At 34.0% G+C, this 27314-nt stretch overlaps 1 protein-coding gene across 1 annotated transcript; it reads right to left on the bottom strand.

The window, feature by feature from the left end:
- Position 1: 1 nt before the first annotated feature.
- LOC128998712 (ubiquitin-conjugating enzyme E2 Z-like) lies at positions 2–13867 on the bottom strand. The gene is made up of 5 exons (XM_054424963.1): positions 13182–13867; positions 12573–12833; positions 10706–10817; positions 7975–8184; positions 2–4340 (listed from the first exon to the last, which is right to left on the bottom strand). The coding sequence occupies exons 1-5, from the start codon at positions 13430–13432 to the stop codon at positions 4203–4205; spliced, it is 972 nt and encodes a 323-aa protein (XP_054280938.1). The 5' UTR covers positions 13433–13867; the 3' UTR covers positions 2–4202.
- Between the last annotated feature and the right edge of the window lie 13447 nt (positions 13868–27314).

Here is a 27314-nt window from a genome sequence, read left to right as displayed (position 1 = left end):
AAATACATTAATATACCATTGTTTGTACAAAATATGAATTACTAAACTCTTAACAAGTACAGTAGTTATTAAGTAGGTTATACACATAACAGTACAGTATGAGGAATAGAATACTTAACAGTTGCAACACACATATACAGGGTGGCTGAAAAGTAACTTGCACCCCCCTTTAACTTTTCAACCATTTGAGATATTTGAAATCGGTTTGCGGCAACCTTCTTAGATATGAGGGGCTAAATTTTCAAATGACAAGTATAGTCGAGTTTGGTATCATTTTACAGGTCTTGACAAAACAAAAATATTGACATAAAGAAAACCAGAATCGGCTCACTAATAACAAAATGGCGCCCTAAAACGTTTCAAATCCAAATAACCATGAGGGTGGCAAAAAATTAACTTGCACACACTTAAACTTTTCAACCATTTGAGATATTTGAAATCGGTTTGCGACAACCTTCTTCGATATAAGGGGCTACAATAATTAAGGTCAATTCTGAAAATTTTGCCCTTAGGGGTGTGGGGGTAGGGGGTAGCTCAGAATGTTCAAATAGTAAGTATAGTCGAGATTGGTATCATGTAACAGGTCTTGACGAAACATAACAAATAACATAAAGAAAATAGAAATCGGACCATTAATAACAAAATGGCAGCTAAAAATTATTGAGACAATGGTTATTTAAAGTAATTTTGAACTGCCATTTCGTTACTAATGGTCCGATGTCTATTTACTTTATGTTAATTGTTATGTTTCGTCAAGATCTACAAAATGATACCAAACTCGACTATACTTGCTATTTGAACATTTTGAGCTACCCCCTACCCCCGCTGGCAAAATTTTCAAAACTGACCATAATTATTGTAGCCCTTCATATTCAAACAAGTTGCCGCAAACCGATTTCAAATATCTCAAATAGTTAAAGAGTTAAGTGGGGGTGCAAGTTACTTTTCAGCCACCCTGTATATTTATGTTTTGTATAAGAATTAAATAAATAGCGAGGTAAAAAATATCCTCATCAAAAACATATATAAATTACAGTGTTTTATATAAGGTCAAAGTAGCCAAAAAATGGGCTTATAGAGGCGTTTCATGGTTTTGTTGATTCTTATCTAACAGTATGATTTGTATAAATTAATAAAATTGAGAAAAAAGTCAAAATTAAATGTATGCAAAACAATTCTTCATTTACCTTCTCTCTATGGCAGATATCTGATGATTTTTAAAGCCACAGTCTATTAAGGCGGGTTCAACTTGATCAATGAAATAGCATATTAGTATTCTTAGACATCAATACTACTGATACTTATAAATACATCACCCTGATTGGTAAAATGGTAAAATAATCATTACCTTACAACACCCTTTCAGATTTAAATAAAAACAAAGTATTATACAAGTAAAACAAGAAGTTCCAGTTATACAAGTTGCATTGACCAGTAACACCCTGGATTGGAGTTAAATGTTAACATAAGATTTATCTTTATTTGTAGGCTACTAATCTTTTATTAACTTATGTTTATTTACAACATTTTATAATTTTTATGACGAGACTGATATCATGTAATTGGTGAATGGTCAAATACATTCTTGATTCATAACTTAAAGTTAATGATAAGTAACAATATATTATGAATTATAGCACTTCATTAGTTGAATGGAACAATGAAACTAAGTCATAACTACTTGCAGGGCTGGCCAAGTTATTAAATTATCCAAGGGCATACACCCTTTGATCTTTTAAATATGTTAATAATATGTTTAACCTTTAGTTAAACAGATAAAAATATAAAGATTAAAAAATAGATACATTGCCATTTATGATGCAACTGATTTGTAAAGTGGTCAGTGGAATGGATAAAAATTATAAGTCATTAAAAATCTATTTTCATAATACAAGCAGTCTATAAATTAAATCTGTAGTAAGGAGCTGTTTTGAATGGAGATGGAGTAGGCCTACAGGTAGTTTATCAGAGAAAATCAGAGGTTTGAGTCAAACAGGTACAAACATAATTCTTTGCAGAGTAGATTGATAAAAAGTGTCAGTTTAAATGTATAATCTATCTACAAATTGGTTGATACATGGGAAAACCAACTGAAGCAGACCATGACGTAGCATTTGACCAACTAAAGACAGATTTCAAGTCAAATAAGTTACAAAATAAATATTTGTATACACAGAAATTGATCTCTAGGCCAGCCCTGTTAAGGTATGCATTGATAAATTTAAACTATTTATCAAAGTGATGAATGCATTATAAAAGTACAGTACTAAATTACAAATATTACACACAATAAACACAAAGCCAACTTCAGTTCTAAATAAATAAACTTTGTACACTTTAACGTTACAAACAATAACTTAAAACTAATGGAGTATAAATGTTTCAAAAAAAGAATCTTTTGTCATGTACCGTAGACTCCCATAAAAAAATATGCACTCTGGAAAATCTGGACTGGTAAAATGGAATATTAACTTAAATGAACTGATTAAATAACAAATTTGTAAGACGATATTTCGCCAGTTTCCTGCCTTTAATTTTCTGGAAAAAACCGTTGTTTTTATTTTTTATTTTCTGTAGCGAACAAATAAAATTACTTATGTGGCATTTTTGTAACTGTAGACACTCTTTTTAATGCCCTCGGTTGTTTGGTTTGTGAAGATAAGTTGGGCTTTGCTAATTAATGCATTGCATTGTATGCAGTGTTGAATTGTTTAATACTACACTTACAGGGCGACAGCAATAGTAGCCTTTTATCTGCCGTTACCATCATTCTGAAGGATGCATGGTTAAGTTATGACTGACTCTAGGAAAACTGATTTATTGGAATATTTGAATCCTGATTAACTGTCAGCCTTACTTGTATTGAACTTTGAGAGTCTAAGGTATATGTTTAACACAACTACCTATTAAGGACAGATTTTAACAAATTGTCATTTCAAGCAAATTAAATCTATATTATGTGTCAGTTTCAAATTGCACGGAAACTTGGGTTCTTTTCTTAAGTTACTGAGATAGTACAAAATTAAAACCTAGTTTTTTGCTACATACCTACAATAGTACTAACTTCCATATTACGATAGCTTGCTAAATGAAAGTTAATTTAATCTTTTGAGACCCAGGAATTCCCCAATTGATTGAGAGTAGAGGATAGTAAATGTATTTAGAGTAAGGGAAAATCAAGAGCTTGGGAAACAGGTTTCTTTGATATCAGCTGTCATCAAAATACTTTATGTTTGGAGTTATGAAATACCCCCCGCCGCAGCAAACCTGCAGACTAAGCAAATTTCCATTTGCCTGATTGGATTTACACTAAAATGTCTCCTTAAAAATATCACATTTATTCCCTACTAGCAGAGTACCCGTCCTTCGTACGGGGTTGACAAATAAGTATAAAATGCTTATTGCAGTTATACCCGATCTTTGCGTTTGCGATGTGAGAAAACACGGTTTGAGAAAATTTGCTTCCTCAATTTTACGGTATGCGATAGTATTACACATCTACCATAGCCATAATGTTCTACTACTTCACCTACACAATAGAGAAAGATAGATTTTAAAAATTCGCAAAATATCATAAATTATTCATGAAATTAAAAACATAAACATAACTGTAAACAATCCCACTTTGACAGTTCTCATTGTGTATCACAGTTTTTTGTTGCTGCTTAGTTCAAATTAGCTGTTTTCATAAATAATGAAAAAAATAATAGTGCTGCACCCTGTTGGTAAATCTTATAAATTTTTTATGCTTTTGCATATCATAGAACCAACTCTTTTAGTTGAAACAGCTGGCTAAATTCTTTAATTCCCTTTAAATATGAATACTCATAAGGTTAACATGGGGAACAGCAGAGCCACTGGGGTGGAGCCCAAAAGGATTTTTGAGATAAGAATATGCCTATATGTTAATCGGGAATGTGAGCTATCATCATGCCAAATTTCAGCCCAATCCGACCAGTATTTTTTGTGTTTACTTGTCACAAACATACATACATCCATACATCCAAACTTTCTCATTCATAATATTAGTAGGATTTAAATAACATTAGTTTAACAAGTACTTAGGTTTGCTGCAACAGGGAGGGTAAAAAGCTACTCGAAGAAATGTTATGTTTTCCATCAAAACGTATAAGACTCAAAGATAACTATTCTATCACATAAAAGTGTAATGTTTTTGTTAGTCTTTACAGGAGAATACACAATCAATCACTGCTATCTGGAGTAGAAGAAGAAGAAACACTCTCTTCCACCCTCTTTTGTGTCAGTCGGTTGTAAATGTCTCTCAGTCGATGTAAAAGTTGTCCGTACTGATAGACTCCTCGTCTCTCACCAAAGGGATCCTAGAGAATAGTAAATAATAACCAGTGATGTTAGCGGATCAATTATTTGTGACAAGTAAGGTAGGATAGTTTAAAACACATTTGACAGATTCAACTAAATGTCTTACAGTTTATGCAGGACAAATTGTAAGAACCAATAAAAAACTATACTATTGTTAAGCTCCAGTCACAATACTAGCTGTGAGTGGCAGAGCCTAGGAGGGTTAAGATTAAGGAGAGGGCACAAGAATAGGGATATACATGTTACGGTGAAGCCAGCTTTAGCAGAACACTAGAGGGGCACGCGGAGCCGTAGAGTGACAAAAAGCCGCCACTATAACATGGGAGAGATAGGCAAAAAAGCGATGCACACTGTTTCAAAATTAAAATTCCCGCTAAACTAAAACACATGTGTTATTCACTGATGGCATTCTTAAAGTAAATTAAATTTCCTATCAAATTATGTAAATATTTTCTGTGAAAACTATTATTTATTATTTACTATTGAAGATCAAGTTAAAAGAATTGCCCTGGACTTTGAACATATGATTACTTTTATGATGTAGGCTATCTCTACAAATTAACAATTTATGTGTTCCTTAAGAGTTTCTCAAAATAATATATATACATTTATTTTAGTCCTGTGCATTATATATTAATTTATTGAGTATATCCAGTAAGGTTATGACCCGGACAAAGTTGATAACAGGCTGAAAATTGGTTGAAACGTTCAGAACAATGTCCCGAGTAATCCCAGTTGGGGAACAGCCGCCATCTTGGAAATTTAGATTTTTTGCTATATCGTTTGAAGTAATTGTCTGAAAGGCCTTATTTGTGTCTCAAATTAAATGTTTTGGACTCATGTATGAGGGTAATATATAATTAAATTTTGAGTTAATACGTTCTAAGCATACATTTTATTTATATTAACCTTAAAATAATATCCATAACAATGATATAAATTTACAAAATATTTACAAAATGAAGCTTTTTCTCTTTTTCCATAATGGACTTGTTAAAACCATTAACCCTTTTGAAATTTCTTGCAACCCACTAACTATGCTTAGTCATTGGAATTGGTTAAATATAATGCTGATAGCCTATATCTAAATTATGTGGTAACAGCTGATTAAATGAGTAGCTAGTATGAGAAGAGTTAAAGTCAGCTGTAGTCAACCAGAAAATACCCCTCACAACCAACACAAAACGCTTTCTTTGATATTGTTATAGTTTTAGTTGAAATATCATGGAAGGAACTATATGGCATTGACATAATACGTCAGTGTATGGTAAAACGCGTAATGATGGAGTTCCTGACTTAATCAAACACTCGAACAGTGTAGTGATGCATGTTAACTGAATAAAAGGAATACACCCGTCGCATTGCCCTGATGCCCTGTGCATGCATGTACTACCTGTTAAGCGAAATGTCCGCTCGTTACTCAGTGAATTCAACTTCAAACGTCAATGTATGTTTTGTGAACGAGACATTAACTCTAAAGAACTTAAGCATCCAGAACGCCAAGTGCCGTATAGTGTCGTTACAACGCTTAGTTTTGTTTCATCCTTAAAGACTATGGCTTTGCAGCGTTCTGACACTTGGGCAGACAAAGGAATGTTGAGAGTCAACACCGAAATTGACCTAGTTGCCAGTAAGGCTCGATACCATCGTGCATGTTATACACACTTCAGTCGTCTGGAAAATTTCCCGCCTACTTTCACACAAATTTCAGGCAACGCTTGGCGCCCAGAAAACTCAGTGAAGAAAGAAGCTTTTGAGGTACTCTGTGAATATTTGGAAAATAATGACGAATGTCAGTTCTCCTTTAGGGAGTTAATCGAGTTCATGAAATCCTACGCTCCACATGAACCTACATACAGCGAAAAACACCTGAAAAGAAAGCTACAAAACCATTTTTGTGACCAGATTGTCATTGCTGAACAAATTGGAAAGCCAAACGTTCTTTGTTTTACAGGGACAGCCTACAATATTTTATCATCGAATTGGTACACTGATAAGAACAGCAATTCTGAGAAAGAAAATATGAGAATAGTAGAGACTGCAGCAAAGATTATCCGACATGAGATCAGGTACCGAGTTTACGATTGCTCTGTATAACCAACCAAAGAAAACATTTCATCAGGAAGCGAAGATATGTTACCAAAGACATTGAAAATAATGATAAGAACAATTATACAAACACGAAAGTCATTTAACAATGATAAGGCTTTAAAGGCAACTAATATCGCTCATGCAATTATTGCTGCAGCTCCATTTTCACACATATTTCCCAGTTTTTCACGGCGGTTAAAATTCACGCATAGTTCCAGATTTTTTCGGAATTCCCGGTCGCTGACAACCCTAGACACTATTCAGCGTAAGTTAATTATAATGTCATTAACGCAGCTGGCACAAAACCCATAGAACGCAGTATGCGTGGGGGGAGAGTAGGGCTGCCTCTCACCTCTTCAGTACGGCAGCGCTGGCTTCAATGAAACTCCGGCGTGTGTACTCCTTAATGTTTAATCCTCCTAGGGCAGAGCAACGACGCTGACAATAATTTTTGTGTATGACAATATAGTACATGCAGGCAGCAAACATTACATTTTTAAATGCCCCAATTACCACTCCACATTCTGTCACTTAGCTCGAAATGTGTCACATGTACCAGCTTACTGAAGACGCAAATAGGCCAAGTTTGTGTGAAAGTTAAGTGATACAAAAACCGAAGTAGAAATAACTTTGTTCATCCTTTCCCTTAGCCTACGAAACAAATGAAGGTACACACAAAACCTGCCTCTGCACTTGACAAACCATCTTTGTCACATCTAAAAAGGCACTGCTACGTTTGACAAGTTGTTCTCGTAATGATGCAACACTGAAGGTGGTGGCGTCTGCCAATGAATTAGTGTACTATTCCGAGCTAGGACTGTGGCACATTGGCCTTTAGTTTCTAATTCCTTTATAGCTGTTCCCGATTATAGTGAGTACGACAGAGACAGATGTATTGTTTTCAAACATGAAAACCATTATAGGTTTGTGAACTCCTACGAGAAACATTTAGCTGTGAATTGGATCTTTTAAATTCCAGTTAATAACTCTCTGGTTATTTTTTAATTTTCCATAACATTCTCAAATATTGGGTGTACAAATTTTGAAAGATTACTAGCACTAAGGCTGATGCCTAACACCAAAGAGAATAGTTTGGTTCTTTTTGAATAAAAAACAGCCGTAGCAGATTCCAGTGTATATTAAAAATAATACCGCCTCGAAGAGTTAGCCATGGGTAACAAAATTACCTATCCAGTATTTTTCATATATTCAAGCGTTGATGTAAATTTCAAGATGTTGCCTAACCTACTAACTCGCCTGTAATAATTTTTGTTGTGTTGGCGTATTTAAAATTATTGTTTTCTTTGTTTAGCGTAAAATATGATTTAAATTATTCGCTGGTTGTGCAAACCCATTTGAGGGTAAACACATTAAGAGAGATATAATGTACTGGTCTTATAACTTCTTTGGTTTCTAGACCCAAGGTGTATCTTTTGTTTTTGTTTACATATCATTGATTCCAAATGTTTCAGTGTCCGAATATTTATAGTATTTTTAAACTGGACAAGGAGGTAAAGTGGAGTCTAAACAGCAAATACTTACATTCATTGTAGTGCCTGTGAGCCTGTTTTTGCTCTGTGCGAGGGTTTCGTAAGACTCAAAGAACTGCAGAAAGCTCTTCTCCATAGCTTCGATCAGAGGAGCTGGCATGTTGATGGCAAAGTCATTGTCCAACATACCGATGACAGCTACTCTTAGCGTCTCGTGTTGAATTATCTCATTGTACCGGGCTACATCTCCAGGTACTCTTTCCTAAAAGATCCAACTCATTAGAAAAACCTAGACTCGTATGTACCATTTGATGTTACATTTTTGAAGTAAAAAAGTTTCAGAAAATCCTGTATAACAATTAATTATTATTTAAAATCCAATTATATGTTTTGGTAAAAGTTGTTCTTTTAGATACAGAGTGAGGCAGTGAGAGCACCCCGATTTTCTTTCTTTGAAAATTGAAACTTCATTTAAGCAAAGCAATAAAGAATGAACAGCTGTGCTTATAACATAAATCAAACTATGCAATTTTAGTAAACATTGTGCCTGAGGGTTTTAACACTGAGATTTTGATGTAGGAACCTATTTTTAAAATAGTGATTCTTATGCAAACACCCAGAGATTGTTTGGACCACATTCCATACTTGGTCAATATGGCGCTGTTCCAGATTGGAAAACAATAGGGAACTGGGTAAAATGATTAAGGATAACAGCTTAAACCATAAAAATAATCGGTGGGTGCCGCAAAACTCTTTGTACACCAGCAAATGTTGAAAGAGTGTGAGTCGCAGAAACTTAAAGTCCAAAGAGGTTTGTCAGAATGCTTTCGTTGTTGGAAGCTTTACGTTGGCTCTTTGCTGTCTTCTCCCTATAAGCTACTTGAAATTTAAGGTTTTTTCAAAGTTGCCCTAGAGATTTTCTTGAATTTCCAAGAAACTAAAGTGATTCCCGAAGAAATGTTGGAAGAAGTTTTCAATGGTATTTTTCAAATGATTGAAAAGGAATGTCAAGTAGGACAAGGACGTCACATAAAGGATATTGTTTTCAAGAAATGGAAAAATTTACTTTGTTAGGTTAAAAAGGCAAAAGATAAGCTGTGTGTTGATGTGCTATTTATACCTGTCCATAGGGTAAATAGTATTGAATTTGTTCTATTTATAAATTGGGGCGCTTTCATTGCCTCTCCCTGTATAAATAAAAATACATACAAATAGTTTTTCAGTAGCCTATTTCATAACAATTAAATATTTAGTTTATTATTAAGATGTGTGATGAGTATTATGATGTATATTATTACAACTTACAATTGCAGATAAATAAAAGAAAAAAACAGTTTTTTTTCACACTTATTAAATTATACTTAGGCCTAAATGGAGAAAATCTTAATAAAAATATTAGATAGCCTAGTGTCCAATTTAAAATATATTTATTTCTGCTATGACTATCATTTTGCAGTGTGCTAAATTATGAATACACCATTATCTTATCAGATCAATCATAACTGTACTTAAATTATCGTATTCTACCAGTAATAAGAATGAATCTTTATCTGTACAAAAATAGAACTTCACCAATAATAAATTCAGTACAAGTTACAGTTAGGCGTAAGGTAACCTTTTTTTTCAATCCAAGATAACTTGACAGAAATTAAGCACATTATCGTACTTTCAGGAAGACTTACATTCAATTAGCAGTATATTCTCCTGAATATAAACCTCACCTCGAGTTGTCAATATTAATTTGTTTTCAATCAATATTGATGTGAACCAATATTTTACATAATTACAGGAGACTCAAATTTAAACCCAAGCAATCGTGTAGAGTGTAGACATCACTCTCCCGCGATCGCGGAAAAATCATGAAAATCTCTCACAGTTATGTAGACAATATCATCACCTCCCGTGATCGCGGCAAAATTCTGATTATCTCCTGCAACCAAGAAGACATCAATATCGACTCTCCCAGTTATGGAAACATCATTGTCGTCTTACGAGACCACGGCAAATTCATGAACATCTCCTGGGGCCATCTAAACATCATCATCGCCTCCCTTTGTCACGGAAAGGCGATCCTCGTATTGTGCGATCGCGACAAAATCATGAATTTTGAGATTAGATTTTACATGGTCCATAAAATTTCTGTACGAGACAACAAAATAAAGACAAAATCCTGACTTTTTCAAGACCATTATGATATTCAATACTGATTTCCGGCTTTCTAATTCTTGTTTTTCCCGACTACTAGACAAAATGCTTCAAAGCTTCGAACTTGTCAAAATAGCAATTTAAAAAAACCATAACTAGGCCTATATACAAACATTTAGGTAGCACTGTCATGATATTACTGAATCAATACATTACAGCGAGGGGTTGGTAACAGACTTTGAACAACCCCTCGCCACGTGACACTACAAAAACTGGTACATAAACCCACTCCACAGTTGAATATTACAGTGTTAGGAAAATGCCCTTGCCAAAAGATAAACACAAGCACTAGACAACTCGGATGAAATTCAAAATCAAGCAGCCCTATACAATCGCATAATTCGGCAGCTAGGAAAACCCGCCTTTACTCAAGACTTAGAAGTGATTGGTAAGTAAACGTCATATAGAAACACTGAATTCATGTGTTTTCAATACAATTCAAATGAAAGGTTGAATTTTAAATCTTCAAACCCTACATTAAAAACCTTTTACTAAACAATTAAAATTTTTGTTCTGATCCCTTGGCATTTGACTTATCCAAGATCCCTGCGTTTTGATTGGCCAAATGAGAAGCTCACCCTCTCAAATCCTGGTTCATTGTGGTAAGGCTTGTCGGTGAGAAGACTTTGTATGGAGATGAGGACGCTAGAGAGGGTCTGTGCTGGACTCCAAGCTGGTCCACTCCAAGTCCTACAACATGATGGACAGTTATAGGCTACAGGTTCCTGTTTCAAGTCCAGCTACTTAAAAAAATTCTATTTAGCCCTTCAATGTGGTTTGACGAGCCTACTTCATCACTCATAAAAAGACTTTGCTTTTTGAGTGACGAGTTGCTTTTTGCTGATTATGGATTTGACGAGATTATGTCCGTCATTACGCGTCCTAGTAGGTGGTGGCATATGACGACGAATTAGGTACGGTAGGCTAACTATATCGAACTAGGACTGTATACAAAACATTGTCCGATAGTTGCTCGATATTTTACAGCTGTTCCCGATCGTAGCGAGTAAGACAGAGTTAGAAGTAGGTACTGTTTACATACATAATAGGCCTAACTATGGAAGTTTCTTACTTTGGAAGGACATGAACCCTCTAGAGAACTATTTAGTTGTGAATATGGACCTAAAACTCCAGTTGATAACCCCCCCCCTCCCAGGTGTTTGGAATTCTATTTAAAAAGAATTTTATCCTAGCAAGCACTATTCACAGCGGAATTCTCCACAACACTCTAGTGTCAAACATGACGTTGAGTGACTGCATCCACAATTTGTACGTCACTATTAGCACTAGACATTGTTTATCTAAAATAAAGACAACTAAAAACGCTAATGACACAAAAAGGAAAGAATACACTGTTAAAAAGGTCTGGGTAAATAAAGTGAACAGAAGTCACTAATGAATATAACAGCAATATGGCGAGGCACGTCTCTCTCAATCTACTCAAACCACGATGTAGACTGTGTGACAGGCTTCGTTTTCACGTTAATAACGCATGCGAGCGCAGTCAGTGGCGTCGCATGTTGCCCACGGCTAATAGGCTCCATACTGCAATGCCCCCCGACTGCCTGGACACTAAAACGGTCGCGACACATGTTGCCGGGCAAAATCCCTCCCGGCAACACCTCGGGCAGCTTTTTCGGCGGCGCTACCGGTCTCCCCGAGGCTAATAGGCACCATTTGACTCCATGCCCCTCTACACGTCCGACACCGGCGGCTCCACTAGCTGCGCCACATGTTGCTCACGGCTAATAGGGGCCTTAGATTGCACTGGCTTTGGCTGTCGTCGCCGACATTCTCTTATCCGCTAAACAATCAAGTGAAATTAACAAGGCTTAAAACCTTCCCAATTTTAGTGTGTGCCCTCAATTTGCTTAGACTGATAACAGCCAGGCCTACGCACAGGCAACTGCCCATGTAGGCCTAACCCATAAGTAAGGCAATTTAATTTTATTTTAGAAATATTGTACTGTTATGTTGTATAGCTACTCTCTGTTTTAGTTTATAATTCTTGGGATAAATAAACGTTTTTCATTTCATTATTACTTATGCCAAACATCATCAAAGGGCATAACGAGAAAAATACCTTCCTTATCAGCATCTGACGGGAGTTAAAAAATCCTGTCTTGAAGGGATAAATCTTAAATCAATAATCTAAGTTTGATCATTGAACTTGGTACAGACAAGTAAGCTGTTGGCTCAAGTAGGCTATTGCAAGACCTTCACCGTATCTTTTCACAAAAATATGTAACTTAATCCTCAATACGTATAACCTACCAATATTTTAAAACTTGTTTAGGCTTCTAAAGTGAATAAATTGGTCAACTCTCGAGTAGATACTCTTTCTGAGGTCAATGTTATCACGGCAAATTAGGATGGTGGTTTAGGCTAAGAAGTGATAACAGATTAAAATACTTACTTTACGAAATTAGGGTATGGACAACTCACCCTAAAATACTGAGACACACTTTTCCACACTTGTAAAGATTCGGATTGAATCTAACTTTATTTCCACCAGTTGTCATTAGACGTACTTTGGGAGGCCTGATCGGATAATCAGGTGGGAATCGGAGGATGAAATAGAAAAACCCTCCTTCATAAGGAGTATCAAAAGCTCCCGTGATGAGAGCATGGACAACAGTCATATTTTGATCATCAGGCACGACTAGAATACCTGGAGGTGGTTCGTGGTAGATAGCCATCATATCCCTAAAACAAATACACAATAGGCTAATGTGTTGTAATTCTAATCAATGGAAATTTTAGCCTACTCTAATTACATTAGTCATAACAAAAAGCTAAGATTAAAAACTGACAGATGATGTGTAAAACATTGGTAGAAGGATTAGGCCTACCGGTAGCCTAGCCTATATTTATGTTGCATTCTACATAAGCCATGAACCGGAGATAGACCCAGACAAAACTGATAGGTAACCTTAAGACTGAATTCTTGAGGAATATCTACTTTTCCCAGGCAAAGATGGGTGCTCAACTTAAATCTATGAACAAGAGTGACTTAGGTTATCATTAGCTAAGGTTATGATTGTAGCTTCTTACCTCTTAATCCTTAACAAACATGAGGGCGGTGGATTTCCTTCCTCGTCATTAAAGGGGGCTAGTGGATTCCAATCAGCACTACTCGGTACAAGGTTTTGTGCTAATAATTCATCCAAATTGTCAATATTTGAAGGCTGAGGAAGACTATCCGAACCGGAAATTGTGGTCACTGCTGGTGGACTGTCTTGCAAATACGTCAAGGGAGTAATCCCTTGTGCTTCGATTTCCTCAAGATTGAAAAAATGCATCATATTGCATCTATTGTATCACAACGCACGAGCTTAGAGAAATATGGGGTACAGTTTCTTAACGGGGCTACGCCAATATTGATTGAAACTATCGAATCGAAAATATTGATTAGTAATCGATATTTTTAAATATATCTATTATAAAATCAAACTATCATAACCTAACCTAACCAACCAAACTTGCTGGAAATATGCCTGGCAGCAATTATATAGGTAAGCCCCTACCTAAAGTAGGCCTACAATCACAACAGCGCAGCGCTGGGACAGAATATCATGGAAATTAGTAAGCCACAAGTAAATTTACGTCTTGTTTCTTTCAACACAACATCTATTAAGGTCTACTAACTACCTAAAGCTTAACAAGTTATACAGATAGTAGCTGGTATTCCGAAAAGTAATAATTTATTAGACCACAACAAGCAGGTCACTTCATCTGATTCTTCTTTCTATTCTGACAGTTCGCCCAGTTCGAGTTCAGTTGTAATGTTCTGTCTGAGTGAGTAGTGTAGTGTTCAGTTCAGTTCAGTGTAAGTGTAGTAAAGTTAGTAGTAGTGTAGTGAGTGAGTGAGAGACTTCACTGTGCGCACTTCGACTCTCGTCTCGACTCTTCGACTCGACTTCACTTCAACTTCAGTCTTTTTTCCTTCTATTTTGTCAAAAATGGCTGGCTTTGATCTGTAATAACAATGCAGCCGCGTGGTTCAATATTTTACACATATCTTTTTCATTTTGGTTACTTCCTTCGAGTTAGTATTGTCATCTCAAATGAACAGTTTGTTAGTTGCATGGTTATACAATTGCCAATAGTTTTTGTTAACATAGTTAATATTCACATGGTCATTATTATTTTGTAATTTGTTTTTCAAAAACATTGGGATATTTATAATGGTAAGATGGGATTTTGAGGAAGGTCAGGGTTGAGTGTCTTCACTGCTTGGGGTCTATCAAGCAGACTTTCCTAAGGCATGACCAACATTGGAAGCAGATTTTTGTCTGATCAGCCAACCCGACCAGACCATTAGACCCGACTCTTCAGACCGGAAGCGGAGCGGGATGACGCTCCTACACTGCAGCCAGTCTCACGGGCTCTGGGGATTATTTAACTCACCAACACTGCACAGTCACAGTGCACACAGCACAAATAATTTGCTTTATTATCAAATTTATTAAACTCAACATCTTGTTGTTTAACTTTTTTGTTAATTCAATTTGTTTATAATGTTGTGTTTTTAGGCAACTTTACAACTCTTTTTGTTGATTAGTTTAGTTGATTAGTAGTAGGCACTACAGTCGGTGTCAGTGTAGGAGGGGAGACAGCGCTACATGTGTTTGTTTCCGGCAGACCAGGTCAGACCAGCCCAGACCCGCTCAGACCGTCAAATTCCGCTTCCAATGTAGGTCGCGCCCCGGGTCGCGCCTATTTTGGTTCGTTTCCGACAAGCACAGACCCGTTCCTCCCTCCCGGCAAACTACACCACTACAGTCGGTGTCAGTGTAGGAGGAGAGACAGCGCTACATGTGTTTGTTTCCGGCAGACCCGCCCAGACCCGCTCAGACCGTCAAATTCCGCTTCCAATGTAGGTCGCGCCTTAACCCGAAAGAGGATAGGACCGCGGAATGAAGAATCCACCAGCCAGGAACACACGGGAGAAACATTTAGGTTTGTTTTGAGTGTGTCAGTTGGGTGTCAGTCTGTTTTTTGTATTCTCTAAAGAGGTATTTTGATCATGCGAAGGAATGCGTTTAACAATTAGTAGGTCTCTGGTCTTCATTAGATCTGTCAAAGTGATAACTTGTCCATACTTTTTGTCGGTTATCTTTTTTATTATTTTTTTAAAGCATATGCTACTCTTGCGTAACTATGCTGTGGACATTTTAGTAATACGTGTTCTATTGTTTCAACTTTGTTATCCGTGCGACCGTGCAGTCATCCAACGTGGTGTGAAATACTTTTTGATTTTATGTAGGCTATTGTTTACGTTTGCGTGTCCAAATCTAGCTCTAAAAATGTTAATAAGATCGTATCAATTCATTTTAGTGTTTCTAAACCAGGGGATATTTTTGTACTCATTTTGGATTTTTTGTACCATTTGCCTTGTTTGTTTCCAGGAGAGTTTTATTATATAATTTCACGTGATATGGGATTACCTGTGGGTTTTAAAATCCTCGATTGGTATTTGTATGTCTTGTAAGGAGATCCCTTCTGATATTGCTTTTTTGCTAATTTATCAACTAACTCATTGTTAGTCATTGTCATAAAGCAATGTCCCGGTATCCATTTAAAGATTATATTTTTCTCACATTCAATAGCAAGATAAATAATTTCTGACGTTAATCTGTTAATCTTGCAGCAAAGTACACAGATATTTATGTGATTATGTAAATTTCCTAATATTATCTTAACAAGACGATTGAAATTTTAAGACATTGTGTATAACAATCATGTTGGTAATGACGTGTTTAATTTAGCCAATTATTTAGAAATCTCTTTCTCTGATGTTGGGATAAAACTAAAGATGGCTTTTTAATAATAGACAGGATGAAAGACTAAAGAATAATGCCAGTTATAGATTTATGTTTGATCAATTTTATAATGGCCAAAAGCAAGAGTATTGATGCCATCTTCCAGAATAAACCTCTTGTCATCATCAAAAGATAGCACTTTTTTATTCATTGTTAAGGTTTTGGTTTTAAGGTGGTGGTTTGTAGATTTAATTCTTGTGACAGCATCGTAGTAATCTTGTCCAATTGCAAGACAGTTTAAATAATGTTGGTGTCTATGGAGATGTTTAACAATTAGCACCCTACTCACTTCACTTTCTTAACTTCTAAGGTTGGCTTGTCTTCTTCTTCTAACCATTTTAGAGGAATATAAGAATATAACTTTGGTCTTAACTTAAACCACAATATTCATACATAATATGACCATCTAATTAATCTTTAAACTTTCCAGTAACATTTTTAATTTTGATCAGAGTATAAGAAATGGTCTTTACTATATCCAGAGGTATCAAAATAGTGCAAGTCACATTCTATTTCCTTGTAAAAGTCCTCTGTAACTATAGGATACATTAAAGAATCTGTCATCAGAAATCTGTTGTTCTTAAATTTTGACATATAATTATAGTGAAAATCATACATTATTACTTTACTGATATCCAAAATGGTCATGCCTAAATATATTGGTTTATTAAACTTTACAACTAATTTCATCCACAATATTCATACATAATCTCTATACATCTAGGCCTACCAATCTTTTTTCATACATCTAGTTCGTCTTTAATCTTACAAAATCTTTTACGTTATTTTACATGGGTACCATTTATTAAATACATTTCATTTGTATGTCAATGCGTTGTAACGTAATGTCGGCGTTGGTAAAGGAAAAATTGATAATTTGTATTACCATAAAACAGTGGCGTCATTTCACCAAATCCTTGGGGGGGGGGGGGCAAACACCGGGGGGTATGGGGGGTATGGAAACAAGGGGGGTCCGGGAAAATTTTGCAGTTTTTAAACAAAAAAAGAGGGATTTAAGCTTATTTTAATTGTCAAAAACGCTTCAAATAAAAAAAAAAAAATAGGAGTCAAATTTATTTAAATTTAGGCTGAAAATTAATGAAACTAAGAATAATTATTGACAACAGACAGAAACACAATAATTTTATGTTGGTAAGTTAGTCATCTAAGAAACGTGATCAATAGTTCCATGATGTATTAATATTATGTTTGTTATTAGATTCATGACCAATTTCTCTTGTACAACATTTAGAAATGAATACGGTTGTTCATAGCCTATAGCTTTATAACAGTTTATTTTTATTTATTTTTTTATAAAATACAAGTATTTAAGAACTTAAAAGCAAATCAAATGTTATCACCAATAAAATAATTTGACACAAAAGTACAGAAGGTTATATTTAACTATATTAAATTGGTAGTCTACAATGTTAAAAAAAATTACGTAAAATTTATACACATGTATAATTTTAATGCTTGAATAATTCATAAAAGTAAATGACAAAGCAATGCTTCTAAAAAATCTGAATTTTTATGTATACTGTATACCGGTATATAAACTAGAAGTAAGTGGTTTATCGTACAGCACCAAACAGAAAAAGTAAATGAATAACAAAACTACTAATTTATGTACACTCAAAATGTGCTATCTAAGAAAATAAAACAATAATAATTTTTGTTTCAAATTACTGTACAAGAATGGTCCAGATTTTTGTCTGCTGTGCTTTTTAGGATTTGACAGGAGAAAATATTTGTCTATTGGCTAGTTCAGTATATTTTTTCTCAAGCCCAGGATCCAAGGGGGGGGGGCAAATGCCCCCCCTGCCCCCCCAAATGACGCCCCTGCCATACAAACATTTTATTTACTCTTGATTTATAATTAGTTTGATATTGATTTAAACACATACTATAATGTACACCTTCAGTCACTAAATGTTACTGGAAGACATATAAATTGTCTTGGTATCGGTAGCTGTAGGTTCGATCGATTCTGGACCGAGGTGAAATTTGGCACAAACGTGTAAACCCACATCCATTCAAAAGTGTTCATGAACCAGTATGATCGAACCATGGGAACGGGGTTTTGTGGGGGGTTTTATGAGGGTAAAAATGGGGGTTTCTAAGCTTTACCCTCAAAACATAAAATTTCCTAAACAATTTTGAAGAACTTAAAAAAAACAAATAGTTTAGTATATTGAAGTGTTTTTGTGCGGTTATTTTTTACGGAGAAAGTTCAAAAAGTTCAAAAAGTTTAAAATTCCCATGTTATTCATATGGAGAAGAAGTAAACTGTTTTGGTTTGCTTGTTTATGGATATATTTCAAACCTGGCGCATCTATTTATTTTATACTAAGCTATTAATAATATAAAAACACACATTATTACCCTCCAGCAGTAACCTAGGTACTTGTTAAAAATAATTAGTACAAAAAATAGATTTATGTGCAAATCAAATCAGGCAAATGGAAATTCGCTTATTCTGCTGATTTGCTATATTAATATACTGTTATATTTACGTTGTCTGAGTCGATAAGGCAGTATGTAGTTCTGTTTACGGCCGCAACGTCGCGTCGCACCACTGTCGTCGGAACAACACCCCAACAATCCCAGGAGGAGACCACCCGGACCGCGGTGTTATGAAGATCGCTCAGTTTTATCAGGTGCTTTTTTCGGTGCGGAAAGTATCGAGTGTTGTAGTATTTTGAGAGTGTGTCAACATGGATACTGTGGCCTCGGCGTCTCAACAGCCATCGCAGAAACCCAACTCTTCAAATCATACAGGTGGGGATTAAAAAAATATAAAGATAACAGGTTTGACAAAATTTAGTGTCGCCTAAGAATTTTTATTAAATTCGTATAAAATGACATTTCTTGTATTGTTTACATAGTGCATTTCATTCAATTTTAGTCCAATGGGAATTAATTCAGAAATTAACTGTCCCGTGAATGAAAGGTTTCCACAATACATGTTTGTGTGTCATTGCATTGGAAAAATAGTTTAGTTCCATAGTAGGCATTCCTAATTTCGACGTTTGTACAACTAGTAGTTTTTATTTTCAATAGCTGTATCAGAATATGGCCCGAAAATCCTAACTAAACCAAATCTTTGATCCTGGGTTGACAACCGGTAATCGAGGGATGAAAAATGCAATTGACACATTTATCATTGTAGGTTTATATATCCCACTCTACGAAGTATGTTTTTTTCGAAACAAATGTTAAAGATGAGTTTTATAGGGTGTTGTTATTTTTAACCTTTGTGTTGTTTTCAACATTTCCCACTACACTTCTTTTGATACCTGATAATATAAAATAATAAATATTAAATAAATAAATAGTAAATATTATTATATAAATAGTAAATATTCAATACCTTTCTAAGAACTATCTATTTCACAGATACATCTTTCATTTGTCTACATCTACAAGCTAGAACCGAAACTTTGCAAAACTTGTTGATTTCCCGGTTACTTACGTTTTACAAAGATAATAACAACTCAGTGAATTTTTCTACAAAATGTCTAGTCAATAACTACACTAGACAGGTTTTGACCTACTACTAGACTACTTATACTACCACTACTGGACTACTTATACTACTACTACTGGACTACTAGACTGGACTATTGGTCTTGGCGATTCCAATGATCAACAGTTATAGTGAATAATATGCTATTCTAAATAATTTGTATAGTTCCGTAAGCAAGATTTGTATACCCCACCTAATTTTTAGATTTTTTACTAGTAAAACACAAAATTATTATTATAATAATAATTTTGAAATAGTAGCCTATTACTGTAATTATAGTTAGCTACTGCCATTTCAGAACTGAACTAATATTTTAAAGATTTCCATTCAAATGTAAAGGATGAATAAAAAGGAATAAATAAATAATTATGAATGAATACAGTTAAATATGTAGTATGAAGAAGTAAAATATTTTCTTTTTCTTTTTAAATGGGGGTTGATCTACTAATTTAACTTAAAGGGATGGGCTTCAGCTTGCATTAAATTACTTCATCCTCAATAGAAGTCAGTTCAAGTGGATTATTTTTAACCGTAGCTTCTAGTTTGGCAGTGGTAAATTATTTACTGGACAGTTTCGTCAGTGATAAGTACATTTGTGTACATTAAACAAATGACTGAACCGTACACCAATTTATCCTAGCATCGTGTATAAATGTACGTGATATTATACTAGTAAACCCATAGAAAGTCTGTCTTTACACACAACTATTATTAAATTCTATTAATAAAACAGTGCGAATTTTAAAAGCAACATAAAAAACGCATAGTAAAGCGATTTGTATCGCTTACTATGCCTATAAAAATGGCCTATAAAAACATTAATTCACAAACATTTATAAATTAGAGTTGTGGTTAAAACGATATTTTGAGCGTTAATCCAAATAGTTCTTCAATATATTATGCGTCATCAATAAAGTGTAGCAAGTATTAATCATATGTACGCGTCTACTACTAACACAATCACGTAAACGAAAATAATAAGTATTAATAAAAAAAAATTATTTTACTTCCTCATACTTATATTACATATTTAACTGTATTAATTCATACTTATTTATTTATTCCTTTATATATTCAGCGAACAAAAAATGCATAATTTCCTAAAGGAGATTCATTTTAGAAATACTCCCATGTATTTCATATTTTAAATATAAAAAAAATATTTTAATATGCATTACCAAAGCCATTCGGGATTATTTGTAAGATAGTTCTAAGAGAGAACTTTTCTAGCGCAGTCTCTTTAACATCTTACTTGTATCAGGCTATTTTATAAGAGGTCCTTCATTATGGATCACACTAACATAACCATAGGTTAAAACTGTAGAAAGTATTAGACTAGTTGTGCAGCATTGCCTAAATACTATTAATCTAACCAATTGGCATAACTTAAATTATGCCTAACCAGTTAAAATCTAAAATTAAGGGGCAATTTTAAAAGAGAAAGACCACCTTAAAAAGCCTGTATGGCGAAGCCCCGTGGCAAGAATATCAAATTAGAACATTTATGCGCTGGTCATTCGCTTAATCATTATGATTTCTTAAATTCCTTTGATGATATTAAAAAACCATGATCCAAAGTTTGAAGTACCTATGTTTAAAAAACCTTATAAATTATGACCAATGTATATAATATCATAGCACATTGGTTGTAGTAATACTCGAATCGTACCCAAACTACTCCATAATTAATTTCTTTCGCGTCCAACTCCAGATCAAATAATATAAGTGACATTTCATGTTTACTTTGCACTAGACTCGCTTTGATAACTGCCATTGAAATCCTATAGTTGGATGTTTAAGTCAAATACAACCACAAACACTTCAAAAAACTTTACTCAGAAGCAGAAAATATACCTTATTTTCATAAATATTTACCCGCAAATTAGTAAAATGCAGGTACATACAACATAATTTTATTGATTTGTACTGGATGTTAAGTTAGATAATATGATATTTGAAAAAATAAAAGCTTTCGCAAATGGTTTTAAGTAGTAAACGCCAATTCAATACAAATAATAGTTTTTAGCGAATTTCCCAAATAATAAGCTATTACCGTAGTTCTCATGGTAAGACCTGGACCCGGGACCGATTTAATTTTTCATTTTGAAGTCCCTAGAGGCCAAAAACACCATCCGTTCAAAGTCACACAAATATAATTTATATATGTGTCCGTTAGCGCGATAACTCGAGCAAAAATTATCCAATTTTGATGAAATTTGGTACAATTTTGTAAACCTACGTTTATTCGAGCGAGTTCGCGATCCAGCATAATCGGACCATGGGAACGGGGGTTTATGGGGGGTTTTATGGGGTAAAAATGGGGTTTTCCCTTTTTTGACCCTATCAACAAAACATTTTGCAATTTCTTTCTAAACCGTTTTGTAGAACTTAAAAAAATAAATAATTTAGTATATTGAAGCGCTGTTGTATGCATGATGGTCACGGAGATAATTAAAAAATAGTGTAATTTAAAATTCCCGTTATTCTTATGGAGAAAATGAAAATTGTTGTAGTTTACTTATTTACGGATATATTGATAAAATTTGGCAAATTTATTTCTTTCATCCTATACGTATGGTTATAAACACTTCCCCGTAGCAGCAAACCTAAGCACTCGTTAAATCTAAGGTTAATTAAATAGGGAATAAATAAGTATTATTGATGGAAATATTTTAGTAAAAATGTAATCAGACAAGTTGAAATTCGCTTAGTCTGCAGGTTTGCTGCGGCGGGGGTATTTATAGTTTATGTTATCGTAAATAAATCATGGCAAACTCTAAACTTCGTTTCACGCCCGCGATTGTTTTAGTACAGTTGTGCAGTATAATGTAATTTAAGCTGTAAAGACTAAAAGTCAGCTGTTTACATTGTTGCATTTGTATTAAACAAGATGATTAGTTAAGACTAAATTGCACTTTTGGTAGAAATTACCCGTAGACTTCTGAAAATACCTGCAATAATAAATAAACCGTAGATAATTCTTGTTCTCTTATGGATTGGGCGTCCTTATAGATGAACTGTCCGTTAGGTATATGTCGCTATTAAACGTTCTGAGTACATAATGTTAATTCCTGAAAAATTTAGGGTATGTTTTCATCTGGGTTTCATGTACAGTTCACGTTGATGTGTTTATTATTACTAGTTATTTTACTCCAATTAAAACAATTCAAATAATCTATTTGTACACTATTGTTTTGATTTCTATTACTATAAACACAGGTTAAATTGGTGATAGAAATTTATCTTATACAAGTGAAAAACATTTATTTGACAACAGCGTACACAAACGCAACCGGAAACGTAACTCTTAAAACCACAACAGCCTATACATTCATGCTCTACATTAGAAGTCTACTTGTACTATTCAAACTTAATGGTTCGCTTTAGTTCTGCCATTAAGTAGTTACTTTAAGTACAAGAGTTACTTAGCTGAATACAATCGTAAGGTATATTTCCGTCCGGTACAATTACCCAGAGCTCGTGTTGATACGTACGGTGTATTGCTCCTTTTTTACCTCTTATAAAACCTTTTGTTTGATTTAAGAGTCTGGCGGCCTCTTTTAACCCTCCATTTGCCTGACACAACTGCCTGCACGTTGAACGAATCGAGCATAACAATAGGCACCCGGTAAAGTACGAGAACGAATTGAACTATAAACATTTGTATTAGCAGCGTCGAGACGTGAACCCACGACATCGCGGCATAGTAGTCGCGCTACCGACTCACCGATTTTAATCAAATACAATTATTTAATTACTGATGCTAATAATTTGGTCAACAAAAGATTTCAGTGAATGTTGTACAATTTATCTTCCAAATCGAGAAACATTTATCTCACATAAACACATGCTTAAGATTTTACAGAAGTCTAATTGTAGAATCAAAAGTCAATGGTGGAACTAAGTTTAGTAACAACCTTTTAAATATTACATTAGTAAATAGGTAAAGCAAGGCCTGATTGAGGTTCCAATCAAAATGACGTTTGAAATCTAAAACTGTACCCGATTCCCCCCCCCCCCAATTACTGTGTTGTAACCCAAAAACACAAAATTGTGTTGTACCCGATTTCTGTGTTTAATGTTTTTTTTTTGAATATGTACAGAGAATCGATCAAAAATGCCAAAAATATTATTTATAAAAAAATTATTTTGACTAAGACCACAGGGAACACTGAAAAGTGTTGACTTTCTTTGAGGACAGTGTACATAACACATGGTTTCCACTTATTTTATTTCATAAACGGTATAGACTATAGAGGCTATACAAGGTGTACCCCCCTTTACGATTGTCTTTGGCCTTTTTACTCTTAGAAAAATGGTGTGGATTTTTTAGGTCGAGGCAGAAAAACACTTATAATAAAAATGGGTCCAATACGCCTGGGGTTCTTTCAGTCGGTTGGTGTTGGATTTTTGCAAATGGATACATAAGTGTTGAGCACCTTGTATAATTAACTTTAAAATTGGTGGGCATTTCAAATTCCCTTCTCAAATATCTTTGAAACTAGTGATTTTACAAACTAATTATAAAGAATATTTCACTCATAACATAGACCACAATTCATTTCCGTTGCGACTGACCTACTTATATCAGGTGAATCTTCATTTTTGTATTTATAGTATTTACAATCATCAAAAATACGTAAATTTTCTTGGCATATGATTTTGTCACAAAGTCTAAAACTCCAATAATTAATTTACACAATGCAAAACAAATAAAATAACCTATACAAACTTATGTGAGAAGTAATCATTTTAAACGTACGCATCTCGCAGATATTCTTCTAAAGAGTAAAATGCTCACTCCAACAGACAGTTTTTAGAGATGATTGAATTTAGAGATATAGACTATCTTTTTAATATCAGCTGGTAATTTTTTATTTATATTTGGCTAGATTTAAAGTCCACTTTGAAACGGTTTTATAATGTTTTTGAATTTTGTGTTATGGGAACGAAATGTCGATTGTCCATGAATTGTTGCTGCACATCTTCCTCGAACTCAACACGTTTAAATAAATGTTAGCTATCCCTTATAATTTGTGTTCGTATTGTCATTTTTTTGGGACCATGTATATGCATTTTGTGATGTTTTTTTTTATACTCAAGATTATCGGAGATATTTTACACATGGTTCAAAGTAAAATGGGATACTTTGTGTCCTATCTGATAGTTCCCTATCTATCGCTCAGTTTTAAGTTAATATATTATTCTCTAGCTTGAGTTGACATCTGAGTATGTAATTTATTTTTATTGTACTTTTTCTTTTTGTCCAAAAATTGATTTATCGATCATTTAGATAAAATAATACAGTTTTATCATCGCGGCGTAAAGTTAATCTTACTATAGAAAAGTTTAGATTCATATATATTCACAAACATTTTGGTGTATAGTTTTATGCAAAAATGAGTTGGCTTCATAGAGTTAACACTTATATCATTGTAAATCTATAACAGTAAAACATTTATGTATATTTAGAAAGGGTTGAGTTGAAATTGTTCTGGGATTTAATGTAATAAAGATTGTACACTACCCAGTACCCCTGTATAGGCCAATCACCGGAGAGTAGGTAGGCAAGATTTAATTTAGAATTATTATCCTTCAACACCAAGCTAACAGCTAAGGTGGTGTTTGCTGAGATAACCTATCATTTGGTGATTTCCCTCAGATGGTAGGATGCTGCACAAATTACTCCAATGCATGGTAATAACAAATTATAATTTTATTCTTCAAAATAATGAAAATCCTTTATAATCTTCCTTATAAATGATACCTAATATTACTATATCAGTAATTAAATGGCAACAGTCTTACTTGGTAAAATTCCTACGATTTGACTGGCTTAAATAGGCTGTGATTCCCAGTTCCTACGGACTATGACTGTTTCAAGTACAGTAGGCCTAATGCTTGAACTCGTCTGTAACAATTTCAAAAGAAATAATAACAGGTAAACTAAAGTAATACTAATTTCACATAATTGAGGCAAACATAATTAATTTAAGGTGATTTTACAATTTACAAAATATTCTCAGAACATGTGCTTTTTTCATCCAAATGTAACATGAAAGTTCAGTATTTAATATTTGACATTTACAAAGTTATTAACTGACAGACAATCAAAAGAATATATATAATCATAGGTAAAAACATGGCAATCAAGATTATTTACAATACAAACCACATAAATCAATTTTCTTATTTTAAAAAAATGTTTTCTACTTACATTTTCACGAGTTTGTACAATTTTTAAGGGAATCAGCCAACTAAGAAAGAATTGAAGAAATAGCTCATTACAAAAATGACTTTAGTTAATTAACAGCTGTTCTCCAGTTCTGCCAACAAGGTGAAGTGTAAATACAGTGAAACTAGTTAGCCATTGATCATGATATTATATGTATATTATATTATGTGAATTAAAATAATTTAAATTTAATTAACATTTCCCTTACATCAGTATAAGATACAAGAGTAAATAATTTACTGGTCATCATAACATAATACTCCATAATGGTACGTCTGTTTCAACTAAATTAGCTCTACATTGCGAACATGAATTGATTCTGTGCCTCGGTTTGCTTGGTAATGAATAAAGTTACCAAGCCAGCCAGTCGTGTACCATCTAGGCGTTTTACCTAGTCACGGAACAGGCTCATTTAAAACAAAGTAAACTCCCGTTTCGCGATACTGCAGCGCCGGAAATACTTTCCTAATTCATTTTGAAATGTCAGAGACCAATGTTTAAATCTAATCCTTTGTCTATAAGATGTACCTGGACCAATTTATTCTTCAAAGCCATATTTTTTATTATTTACAAAACTAACATCTGTATTAGGCATTTTACAATTTAGTTTTTTTTTTATGATCGGACTATGGTAACAGGGGTTTACGGGGGTTGTATGGGGTAAAAATTGGGTTTTCCCATTTTGACCCTAAAACACAAAATGTCACAAGTTATTTCCAAACCATTTTGTAGAGCTTAAAAAATAATTTAGTATATTGAAGCGTTATTATGCGCCTAATGGTTACGGAGAATAAAAAAAAAAATTAAAATTCCCATGTTTTTCTTATGGAGAATAAGTCAATGTTGTAGTTTGACTGTTTATGAACATATTTTGATCAAATTTGAAAAATACATTCATTTCTTACTTAACTATTAACATTTTACAACAAAAAAACACTTTTTTACCCTCCCTGTTGCAGCAAACCTAAGTACTCTTAAAAACTAATTCTATTTAAATAGGGAATAAATTTGATATATTTAAGGAGATATTTTAGTGTAAATCCAATCAGGCAAATGGCAATTCGCAGGTTTCCTGCGGCGGGGGTATTTATGTAATATGGTAGGTACATAAATAATCTGTAATAATAAGTCCATTTATGTTCTGGAAATTCTTGTATATATTTGTTTGTAATATTATAGTCTCGATTGGTCCAAGGTTGGCCAAGATTGGCCTACCTATATCGGCCGCGGTGAGGCCAGGCAACGGGAAAAATAATAATACACCGCCGCAGCAAACCTGCAGACTAGCGTAAGGCGTGCCCAGTTGGAATTTCACAAAATTTTTTTTAATTTCAGATGTAACTTATTCTCTTTTTAAATAAAATTAAGTTTATGATTATTTACGTTTGCTGCTACAGGGAAGGTAATAAACTGTGTTTTATTGAAATGTTAATGGCTTAGTAAAAAGTAAACAGGTTTACAAATTTAATCAAAATATATCCATAAAAAAGCAAACTACAACAGTTTATATTTTCTACAGACAAATAACATGAGAATTTGCATAAAACTAAATTAAATTGTTTTTTTGTAAGCTCTACAAAATGGTTTGGAAAGAAATT

Source organism: Macrosteles quadrilineatus, unplaced genomic scaffold (genome assembly GCF_028750875.1).
Source record: "Macrosteles quadrilineatus isolate MER2022 unplaced genomic scaffold, UCM_ALF_1.0 Scaffold_7__1_contigs__length_78375512, whole genome shotgun sequence".
NCBI classification, from domain to species: Eukaryota; Metazoa; Arthropoda; class Insecta; order Hemiptera; family Cicadellidae; genus Macrosteles; species Macrosteles quadrilineatus.
This window is presented reverse-complemented; position numbering and strand designations above follow the sequence as displayed.

Coding starts and splice junctions, on each gene's coding strand:
- LOC128998712 (XM_054424963.1), bottom strand. CDS start 13,432: ATGATGCATTTTTTCAATCTTGAGGAAATCGAAGCACAAGGGATTACT. Junction 12,834..13,181: donor TGTTTGTTAAGGATTAAGAG/GTAAGAAGCTAC, acceptor TATTTGTTTTAG/GGATATGATGGCTATCTACC. Junction 10,818..12,572: donor GTGTGTCTCAGTATTTTAGG/GTGAGTTGTCCA, acceptor ATCATGTTGTAG/GACTTGGAGTGGACCAGCTT.